The sequence below is a fragment of the Amborella trichopoda genome, chromosome 4 (genome assembly GCF_054954075.1).
Source record: "Amborella trichopoda isolate Santa Cruz 75 chromosome 4, AtrichopodaSantaCruz75HAP2 v2.0, whole genome shotgun sequence".
NCBI lineage: Eukaryota > Viridiplantae > Streptophyta > Magnoliopsida > Amborellales > Amborellaceae > Amborella > Amborella trichopoda.
The window spans coordinates 5,360,125-5,371,978 of NC_142339.1; the positions used below are offsets into that span (position 1 = coordinate 5,360,125).

Below are 11,854 nucleotides of genomic sequence, written 5' to 3' on the forward strand. Positions count from 1 at the left end.
GAAATGAACTAAGGTCAAGATTTTCCTTTGGATATTATGTCAAGACAAAATCTTCTCTTCTGAGGTGTAGTGAATCTCTGTTTGTTGTGCAAAAGTGATGAGGAAAATGGAAAGCGGCTTTTCCTACATTGTCGTTTCACTAGTATATTTTGAGTTTTTAGAGAGGGAATAGGGTTTTAGAGAGAGAGAGATTGGGTTTATAAAAAGAGGGATTGGATTTCTAGAAAGATAAAAAATGAGTTTTAGAGAGAAAGAAATAATGAGTTTTTAAACAGATAAAGAGATAATGGGTTTTAGAGAGAGAATGAGTTTTTAAAAATAGAATGAGAGATTTTGTTTCTAGAGAGAGAATAAATTTTCATATAGAAAAAGAGTGATTGGGTTTCTAAAGAGAGAATGGGTTTGTAGAAAAATCTTTTATACACTATCTATCTGCTCCCACAAGCCAAATTTATACTAAAAATATTTTTTATATATCCCAAATTTTGGGGATGTGATCTCGAGAACCTGACAATCAACCTGAAAGGAAAAAAAAAATTAACTCTCACTCAACCCAAGATTGCATTGGTAACATCCAATATCTAATTGGAATTTCATGCCCTCGGAGAGAGGGAAATAAAGAATAACAAATTAAAATAAGTTTGGATCTAATAGTTAACTAATTTGTTAGTCATCTTATAGATGGGTAATTTTCAAGGTAATTTTCAAGATATCGTATTCATTAGATAATTATCAAAGCCTTCCCAACAATATTTGTAATAACAATTAAAGTTAAAAATAACTTACATTCTCCAAACGAAAGAAAACAATTCCATAAGAAATCTTGATACTATTACCAAACATGAGAAAACAAAAACATATGAAATCTAAATCTAAGAAATCCATTTCTTACAAAATTAATTTATTATAAGAAAACTATTTCATACAAACCAAACATGCACTTATTGTATTATTTTTCTGTACAAACAAGATCTAGAACCCCAAAGGGAAATAAGTATTAACCCATAATAACAACTAAGAACTTATTATTTTTCTGTACAAACAAGATCTAGAACCCCAAAGGGAAATAAGTATTAACCCATAATAACAACTAAGAACTTATTGAAGTCTTTATTTTATTTTTGAGTACTTCAATAATAGGAATCGAACTCAAGAGGTTGCGCTACTAAACCTCAACCGCTAACCACTCGAGCCCCAACTCAATTCCTAAGTTTATTGAGGTATTGGGCATAGGTTTTATATTTCTCCATCCCACAATTCCTCCAAAGTCTTGTAAGGCCCATTAGGTGACACCCATTCTTCACCGAGAATTGCCTTCTTTGGTGGGAGTTCACCAATCTTTTGCATTTCCTCTTCATTAAGCTCCCAATCAAACATTTCCAGGTTCTCCTTCAGCCTCTCCTTTTTGAAGCTCTTGGCAATCAAACCAGCCCCTTGTTGAAGGATCCATCTCAAAGAAACCTACAAAACCATTCCAAATGTATTGTGAATGGACCTCTCTCTACAATGCTATAAGCTTCATGTTTCACTACAAAAATTTTGTGGTATCACTGAAGCCAATAGGTGCCTAGTTTAGGCAAACCCATCAATGACATTTTATGAGAGAGGGATACTTGCTGTTAATTTGTGTTGAATCCTTATTAAATAGGGATTAGTTTCTTTTTATTTCTGTTCTTCTAATTTTTAGGTGGTTCTTATTATTTTATTATTACCATTAACTAACTTCCTATTAAATACGAGCTATGGGAGATAAGATCGTATTGGATTAGGAAGGTCATGGAGACGAAATAGAAAGGATAATGTTAGGTATCATAAAAAGCTAGAAAATTAGGGAGGCCTTTGGTTTTGGGGGTTTCTTTATTTGTTTTGGTAGAGAGAGAAACATAAAGGAGCAAGAAGCAAAATGGGGAGTAGAGAGAAAATTGTAAAGAAAGAAATGTTACATTAAATTTTGTATTTCTGATTCTCTACGGTAAGTGCCATGTAAATTTATTTTTTTTGATCAGCTGTCGACCGTTTTCACCTAAAGATGTAGTCACATTTCAACCCGTTGGTTTTTGAGCTTCCATGCACTAAAACTTGTTTGGGGAAGAGAGAAAGATGAGAGCTGAACAATGCTCTTTCCATTGGTGTGGGCCATCTTTGTGTTCTTGCCATGGGCGTAGGCTCTCTCTTTGAGTACCTCAATATATCCATGTTATTTAGAGAGAGAGAGAGAGAAAGAAAGAGAGAGATGCTTACTTGGGCAGTGCTCTTTCCATGGGCATGAGCAATCTCTTTGAGAACCACAGAGTCGAGTACTGCATTGGTGCCCCAAGTGGCTCCTGCCCCTCCCAAAGGCGAATATGCATACACTTGGATCCCCTTTTCCCCACAAAACTCCCTCAACTTCCTTTGCTGCCAAAGAGGATGCATTTCCACCTAACAACCCCAACCTTTCTTAAGTGACAATTAAAATTTAAAAGGAATATAAAGCAGCAAGAGATCAGTGTTGCTATGAAATTTAATGCAAAAGGTGTGCTGCGACACAAAAATTATCCCAATGGTAATTCTCTCTTGTTTTAGAGGCATTTTTATCTCCAATATGAATTTGTGAAATGAAGATTAAAGACCAATTTTGTGGAGAGAAATGTGTCATGTAGCCCAATTAAGATGAACCACGTATATTTGTGTATTGGTATTTGTGTATTGATAGTGTTTAGATCGTAGTTTTTTGTGATTTGCTTGGAGCTAACTTGCTAAAATACCCCTAAGTTTTAGTGTTCCAAAAACTGAATTGAGTATTTTTAAATTGGCACTAGAGTGAAATGAAACGTTTCAAGTAGTCATTCAAATGCTGTTCTACTCTTATGATTTTGGAAAGTGGTTTGAGTGATATTTTATCAAAATAAAAATATTAAAATTTTGTTTTGATAAAATTTTTATATTGTTTCATTAGATTCCATGGCTAGTGCAAGTTGCAATGTTGTTAGCCAGTATAAAGGCAATCATGATAGTTTAAGAAAGATCACTTGCTGACCTCATATTTCTTGATATTCATGCACACCTATCCACGTAATTTACTTTTACTATGACTTTTTTTTTTAAAAAAAAAAATGTTAGTAGAGATATATTTTTTGAAAATATAAACTATTTATATTTGATAGAAAAGAGTCATAATCATTACTAACCATTAAATTTGAAATCCGATCATTGCATATATGTAATTATTTATTCACAAAGTCCATACCAAATTTTTTTGAATATTGTGCCACTCTTTCATTAATCTAATAACACAGTGAGAGTTGTTAACTTCTCGTAATGCCAATTTGACTATGGTAGCATTTGGCAACGATAAGTTTGGTTATCAGATATCAAATCTTAAGATATCGGTCCGGGTTTCTAGTTGGGTCACCTTTCCAAACAACTTTTGGGATCTGAAGTTGAATATATGAGACCAAAGGACTTCAAAATTTCTGATTAATAAAAAATTCCAAAATAAGAACCAGAATTTCTTACTTCAAAAATATGAATGCATCAAGGACCGAAAGATGAATCTAGGCTTCGATTTTCATAACAGATGGGCAACCAGAACTGAAGAAACCGAAGTTTCCCAAATCATGCAAAAAATTCTCCAATTTTTGGATCTTCAGATATGATGCTTGTTTTAGGATATCTTTATCAGTTTCCTAGTTAAAAATGAATGTTGGGATCAAATGAATTGGATTTAGAGCTCCAATTGACAAATTTTTGCTGGAAAAGGTCGCGGATTTTATCACCTCTTATTTTTTTGAATACTGTGTAAAATACTCGGATGAGTATTGTATGCATGTGACCTCAAATTTAGGGGTTGCAATGGACCAAACCTTGGTCTGGGTATGGGTCCAAAATTTGGACCAGAAAGGTCGAGTGTCCAAAATTTAGATCTGTATACTATTCGGTTCCGATTCTGGGTCCACCCAGACCCGACCAGAATAATGCGGGAATTCATAAAGTCAATATTATGGGTATATGCTGATAAAAATAGGGCTAATAAAAAAAAAAAAAATTTCATAGTTACAGGGCAGCAATAGACCCAACCAGACTCAGGACCCCATGATTTGGGTATTTTTGGACCCACTAGGTTGGACCCAACCCGTTTCTACCCCTACTGAAATTGTAGAACTTGGGCGAGTGAACCAAATTTACAAGAACTCTTCCCTATTCAAGTCCATTATTACAATACTTACAAGTTCCAGTATACCAGAGTACGTATATGGGAACTCCCCTCAATTACGAGCCGAGGCTGAGTAACTCAACCGGGTCTACATGCTTGCACCCTCTCTCTCTCACATACATTTGAGATATAAACTCTCACACACAAGAGTTTATATCCCATATTTGAGATATAAATCGTAAACCCCTCTCTCTCTCTAGGGAAAAGTGGTTTAATTGGCGGACCTGGTTAACAGCAGGGGGTATGGTGGCATGAGCGAGCAGGTCTCCGAGCTTCTTACATGAGAAGTTGCTGACTCCAATGGACTTAGTGAGCCCCATTCTGCAGCACTTTTCCATGGCCTCCCATGTCCCTCTCATGTCAAAAGGGAGATGGTGTTCCTTTTGCACCGATCCCTCCTCCATCTGCCTAACCCTTGCGGGCCAATGAATGAGGTACAAATCCAAATACTCTAATTGCAATCTCCTGAAATTGGTTCCAAAATCTGTATGTTTTAGATTCAATCTCAAATTAGAAAAGAAAGGAAAGTAGTAACATACATCAAGAACGATAAAACGGTAAAAATAAGAGGATTATATTGAAAAGAGAATTTTCTTTATCCGAACCAATGTTTACGAAATCACCTTGGTCGTAGTCTTTGGGCCTTGGTCTTGGGATTCAAGAGGGGGTCTTAGATGTTGAAACAAGAATCCTAGTTGGATCCACTACAAACATGTACTTATCCAGCTAAAATCCAGCTTAAAACAAAATAGGTGAGAGTACATGTCATAATATGATAAATAAAACCTAAAACATACTCGGGACAAAAATACTAAGATTTATGTGGTTCATCCCAAAAAGCCAAAAATATATTCTCATTTTTATTTATAAAGTTGAAAGCTTTAAAAAAGGTGTAGTTCGACATATATATGAAAACTTGAAAATCTTAAAAATTAATAATCTAAAAGTACATTACAAAATATACTATTATTAAAGTTTGAAGTCTTTTGTTTTTTTGTTTTTAATGTTCATGTATATTGATGTCAAGATGATCAATTTAAGGATATTTGAGCATTAAAACAACCTTTTTTAGTGAAATGTTTGAGATAGGCTTTAATTTGATTGTTTAGAGCCAATAATTTGATTGTTTAGAGCATGGGCTCTGTATAAATGTTTTTCATGTTATAATAATATATTATAATTATAAATATTTTTCATATTATAATAATATATTATAATTAATAATTATAAAGACATCCGGACAAAAACAGGTCTTAGTATTCCCTTAGTTTTATAAAATAATGAAAGTAAATAAAAGAACATTATTTTTGATATCATCATATTCAACAATAGGTTGAGACAAGTAACTTGGCCGAGTAGACTCGGCTGAGTCATGTACACCCAATAAAATTATAAAAAATTTACAGAGAGTAAAAACAAAAACAAAAAGAAAAAAAAAAAAAAGAAGGTAAAAGAATAGTTAATAATCAAAAGCCAAAAGAAGTAATAGACTGCATTAAAATTCTGAACAATATAAAAAAAAATATTTAAAAGAAAAGACCTAAGAAAAGAAAAAAAATATATATATAAAAGTTCTCAAAACATCGTAACAATTATCAAAGGATTTTAAAAACATATTAATAACTAACATATAGTTTTCTTGTATTTTTAACACTTCTTTTGTATTCCTTCCTTTTGATTTCTCCATTTTTAGGTGCTTAAGGGTAAAAAGAAAGAAAAAGAAAAAAAATAAAAAAATCTTAAGGCAACCCAGATAAACCCAAAACAAATATTTTAGAAATTCGAATACGGCTATGATTAAGCAGGGCCCGATCGGGTCTTCCTTCTGATGATCGGCCAATATATTATAAAGAAATTAGAAGAAGCAAAAGACTGAGGGCTGATTTACCTGTAGGGAATTGGGTCATATTATTATAAAGAAATACAAAAAATTGTAAAAGACAGAGGGAATCAAGGCGACTCCAAGGTTTCCTCAAACCAAAATTGCCCACATACTATCTGATTCGGGTCAGGATTTTTTAAACACTACTTAAATGAGAAGCTAACAACTTACTGGAGTGTTTGGTGAAGGGCTGGTAAAACCCCATCTGGGTGATTATCAGTGCACCAAAGCTTCGAGGTTACGAAGAGCTCACTTCGAGAATCGATGATGCCTCTCTCTTGGGCTTCGGCAATGGCTTGGCCTAGGGCTTTCTCTGACTTGTATATCATAGCAGTGTCGAAGTGTCTGTAGCCTAGCTCCATGGCCTCTAAAATTGGGAATTTAAGGGACTCGTCCTCAATGAAGGGGTCTTTTGCAGTGCCCAGCCCCACTAAGTGCATCTTGTGACCCGAATTTAGAACCACTTGAGGAATGCCTCCTATTTCCTTCTCCATGCCTACTCTTCAATTCAGTATTTGAGCTCCTCCCTCTCTCTGTGGGCAAAGCAAATGCTTCTGATTCTACAATAATAGAAGTGCTGTGAAGGTTTAGATAAATAGTAGCAGTGGGATTACAGTGGTTTTGTCTTTTAGGGAAGCAATTTTGATTAAATAAAAAGAAATATTCTTTTGGATAACAGTGCTACCTTAAAAGATAAGGGTGCTGGATACGGGTGCTGGATAAGGATGCTGTCGCTTTTTTGAAAGTGAAAACTTGGAGGTGGAGGGAGATGCAAAGGTGAACTCATTCTGGACGGTTTAGGTTCCTATGGTCCCCTGATGCCCAATTTATGAAGTGGGGGACCTCAAATGGTGCGTTTGTTTGTCGGAAACGACAATAAATTGTATGAGAGATAAAGGAACCTAAATGATTGTGAGAGAGGAGAGGGGGGGGTTTCTGTTAGGGATGACAACGGATCTGGACTTGGACCTCGACCCGAAGAGTATTAGGACTTTTTGAGTCCAAAATTTGGACCTATATCCGGGTCTGTGGGGTCTCGGGTCTTGTTGGATATATTGTCACCGTATTTATTTTATTTTATTTGTTTTTTTTTTTACCATCATATACCCTATAACTATGAGCTTCTTTTGTTTTTTTTTCTTTTTTTTGCCAATAATATTGTACTTGTTTTTAATATTGTGACAATATGAATACCTAGTGCGTGCCTAAAAACGCATGATTGCCATCATAGACCCTATGGCTTTAGGTATGGGTCGGGTACGGCTAGACCCGGACCCGAACAGTATTCAAGTTCAAAATTTGAACCATAATTCATTTATTAAAATGTGGATTTATTGGGAAAATATCAAAAAGAAGGTTGAAACCACTTCAATATCACTAAAGGGCTCAAAATATTACAAATTACACTTGAAGATGTGCTTCTAAATTTCTATAACAACATGTATACCCTAAAAAAATGATAGATTTTCAAATTGTCCCTATTTGATATTAAAAAGTCGGAAGAATTCAGGGGACTTTGGTTATTTAACACAAAACATACTAAACCAAGTGATAATTGAGGTAGAATTACTAAAGTACCCTTAATTGTTTTGGTTTCTCAATACTGAATCAAATTTTTTTTTAGGATATACCTGAGTTGTAGAAATTTAAAAGCATACCTTCAATTGTAATTAGTAATCTTTTGACCCTTTTAGTCACATTGTAAGGGGTATAGAAATTTAAAAACATACCTTCAATTGTGATTTGTAATCTTTTGACTCTTTTATACAAACAAAAAGAAAGAAAAAAAAAACCGATTCAACAACTTTACCAGGTCTTGCACTAGTTGGTTGTCTATTGCTGTCTTAGCCGGTTTATTGTATAGCTTAGAATCAAGTTTGAAAAAAGGACCAAACTTGGTGGTTGATTAGTCATAGCGCATCGATCTTGAGTGAATCGGGTGGAGTCATTCTATTGGAAAATTATCAAAATAGTCTTATACAATATTCTTTCATTTAATTATGGAAAGTATGATACTACATTGGCATTCTCGACTGACAGATTTTATTTGTCGTTATTTCATGATTTGGTACGATTTCCCTACAATAGGGTTGTTGAAATGTGATATGTACTTTTCTATATATAAAAAAAAAAAGTATGGAAAGAATTATACACTATGAGACCATCTACTTTTGGTACACAATCATTTGTAAACATCGGATGTAAATTCTAACAACTTGGGGAATGTGGCAAAGTTAAAACATTTTTTTTACACTTTAAGCCATGAAATACTTTGATATTCAATTTTACATCTAACAGCCATAATTGATTGTGACATCGTTGTATTATATAGTTCACCGTTCTAAAAAGACTTTATGATTCATATCATCATATGAAAGGAAAGGCAGTAAGTGTTCTCACCAACCAAAGGATTAATGAATCGATTGAAGGTGATGGTAAGGGTTTCCAACGAGCCGGGCCTTGAATGAGACAAGCTTAGGCCATGGCTCAGTCTGGCCCATAATTAAATTTTGGACCAAGGCTCGGGATTGGCCCAAAGCCTCTATAAAGCCCATCAATATCTATCGCTATTCGGTATATACGCAAATATTCAAACTTTGCCTATATTCGTAGATACCTAAATTTTTTGTTGTGAATGAATCTATGTCCCGCTCTCTATAACAATGCTCTTGGTTTAAAAAAAGGGAAAGGCTTACGTACTTCCTCTATAGCATAGAAGATCTATGCTTCCCCTACCATCTAGCCATCAATTTTATCAAGTAAGCCACTGTTTGATCATAGATCCGATGTGTCTGGGTATTTTATTTTTAATTTTTTTATACAAATTTTATGAATATAAAATTTGGTAAGTTTCATATTCTCATTGGGGCGCAGCTGCCAAAAATATTAAAAATAATGTTTTAATAAAATATAATGATCAAAATACCCCTAAAAACTTTTAGGGGTATTTTGATCATTTTATTTTGTTGTAATTTTTTTTTAATACTTTTTACATGTTCGAGTTTAATAGAGAATTGGACACCCCAAATTTGGTGTAAAAATATTTTATAAAATAAATAGTGTAGTGACGTGGCATTGTGATTGAGGCCATTTTAGCCTTTCATTCAGAATGGAGGGTTGGATAAGGGGAAATATATAAGTTTTATATTGTAGGGAAATCATAAAAAGCTTGCCCAAAAATAAAAAGAAGATTTTTTAGTAGGTTACTTTTCCTCTAACGCGACCTATGATTTTGAGATATGCGATTGTTTTGAGCTACTATGTTTTTTTTCGGAATATATTGCTTGTGTTTCTTTTTAGTCCTATATTTTTTAAAGAAATATTTTGTTGAAATTTTTTTAAATTGGATTTTTTTTTGTTAAATTAAGATTCTTAGTTTAATCCTACTTTTAATGTGCTTATCTCAAAACAAAAAAAAAACCAAAATATCAAATCACTGGAAGGAATGGAAGTTTGAATGAAGTTATAGGGAAGGAGTAGTTTAAAAAAAAAATTCTTAAAAAAATAAAGTATAAATTTATATTTTCTTGCGGTAAAAAACATGATTTCTGAATAACTTTTTAAAAACTTAGAGCTCTTGATGGGGGTTTCAAAAAAGCAGGTATTAAAGTTATTAAAGAGGTTTAGGGAGATAAAATTTGTGGATCTGAAGTTACAAAAGAATTTACTTTCTTTAAAGTATTAAACACACTAACTAAAAAAAATTAAGGTGCAATTGGTCTCGGCACGTACACCCTGTTCTTATTGAATCTCTGAGACTCCTAATTGCACATTCAAATTACTTGTATAAAACCACGCTTAAGAAACTAAAACTAACGGGTAGTAATGCCTAAAAATTTTTTAGTAGCTCTGAAATTCAAAAATGGATTTGCTTCTATCTACAAATAGATGAGGAAAATATCCTATTAAATTCCTTCCAAAATCATCATGTATTAAACAATATTTGGATTAAACACACCGAGACATCCCTTTGATTTTTTTATCAACGAAAATAAAAAATCAACAATTTGGTTGGCATCGATAATGGTCTTTAAGGCATGAGACATGTATCATGCTCTTAAGGCATGAGATAAGTATTATGATGGACATGAGATACGAAGGGTTTCATAGACTTGGGGCTTCATAATGAAACTTCTGATTCAAAGAGAAATACCTCACTAGAGAGAGAGAGAGTTTCGGAAAGTAAAGCCTCATCTCGAATCCTCGTCCAAAAAACATTTTAAAAATAAGAAATCTTCATGATGGCTTTAAAATTAGATTCGAACACGAACTATAAAGTTTGAAGCTTTTAGTATACATCTTGCAATTTTTAAGACGAAATAGAATGTCTAGATAATGTGTTATAATGTATTACTTTTAGGACTTAAATTTTCTTCTTGGTTTTTTTTTACAACGATAAGGGTCAAAGATGATTGATTAAAAGTTTTTCAATGCTAAAACTGCAATTTTCAATGAGTTGGAAAGTAAGACTTTACTTATTTTAATAGGGCTGCAGCCCTATAAAAATATTTTCCTTCTTATGACTAGGATGTTGGGAGTTTCTATTGAAGGAAGGGCAAGGGGATGGGATCCTTGGGGCATGGCATTTTGTAGTGTTCTTCCACGTTGTCACCCACAAGAGGAGCCAAAATACAACCACTCTTGAAGAGACCTTCTGCCATCCTCTCCTTCTTCTTCCTCCTCTTCCTCTTTGTTTTTTTTTTTTAATAAAAAATAAAAATAAATAAATAAATAAAAATTGGGGGAAATGTTAATAGTAAATTTTCATTGATAAAAGAGGCAACCTCCAAATTACAAAATAGAGAAAGACATAGAGACATAATCATCTACTTCCAAAACAAGACCGACCAACATTGCCCAACAAAACATAAAGCCACTTGGGCCCAGCCCTCTACAGTTCCTTTGCTTAGCCCTGACTACTCACCACCACTCCTAAGGATCATCCCTTTCACAATTAGCACACTAGCCAGGGTTTGGGACTTTCAAACACTCCCACGCCATCCTCATACAAAGCTAGAAAAAAGTTCAAAGACTAGTGGAGAGAATACATTTGGTGGACAGGCGAATTCATTTGGTCGACATAGACGTGGCAATAGACCCGACCAAACTTGGGACCGATGTATAGACCCGATCGGAACCGGCCACTAACCGGTTCCCATCTAACCAGGCGGTTAGCGATTAAATCGGGTGATTTTGCGAACAATGATTCAAACACTATTTAAGTTGAGGTCTGGTCTACCCGGACCCGACCCATACCCAATCCGTACTTGTAAACCGTTGGAGATAAAATACTTTACTTTAAGTGATATTCGTTCGGGTATACTAAATATCGCATACAATAAGAACTTGTGGTCAACTTTAACTATTAAACGACAAATCATATGACTTGAAATCTAAAGGTAGCAATGGACCCTACCAGACCTAGGACCTGACGGGTGAACAACCAAATGGGTACGGGTATGGGTCCAATTTTTTGACCCGAGTCTGGGTTCAAAACCTGGACCTGGATCTGGTGGACCCAACCCATACTCGACCCATTGCCACCCCTAGGTGACATAAGGGCCTACACAAGCAAGATGGTCGCTTGACCATAAAAATAAGATCCGCGCTCTTACAAAAGAGTATATAAATGATATAATCCATATATGGATTGTTTTGAATCACGACCAAAAAGTAGACATTGACTAAATATCTTCTCCATCCATTACACCTATAGACCTTACAAACTGATATATGATTTCCTCCAATAAGAAACCTCCACAAAAATCAAAAAATTC

The 11,854-nt window shown here is 34.2% G+C and overlaps 1 protein-coding gene across 1 annotated transcript; it reads right to left on the minus strand.

Moving 5' to 3' along the window:
- Positions 1–884: 884 nt before the first annotated feature.
- Positions 885–6,644, minus strand: LOC18439246 (non-functional NADPH-dependent codeinone reductase 2). Its single transcript, XM_006849415.4, has 4 exons — positions 6,249–6,644; positions 4,420–4,660; positions 2,242–2,421; positions 885–1,461 (listed from the first exon to the last, which is right to left on the minus strand). The coding sequence occupies exons 1-4, from the start codon at positions 6,569–6,571 to the stop codon at positions 1,237–1,239; spliced, it is 969 nt and encodes a 322-aa protein (XP_006849478.2). The 5' UTR covers positions 6,572–6,644; the 3' UTR covers positions 885–1,236.
- Between the last annotated feature and the right edge of the window lie 5,210 nt (positions 6,645–11,854).

What these genes read in the sequence shown, in the direction of transcription:
- LOC18439246 (XM_006849415.4), bottom strand. Translation starts at nt 6,571, where the DNA reads ATGGAGAAGGAAATAGGAGGCATTCCTCAAGTGGTTCTAAATTCGGGT. An exon ending in GCCCTTCACCAAACACTCCA is followed by an intron (nt 4,661 to 6,248) that starts GTAAGTTGTTAG and finishes AACCAATTTCAG; the next exon opens with GAGATTGCAATTAGAGTATT. An exon ending in TACCCCCTGCTGTTAACCAG is followed by an intron (nt 2,422 to 4,419) that starts GTCCGCCAATTA and finishes TGGGGTTGTTAG; the next exon opens with GTGGAAATGCATCCTCTTTG.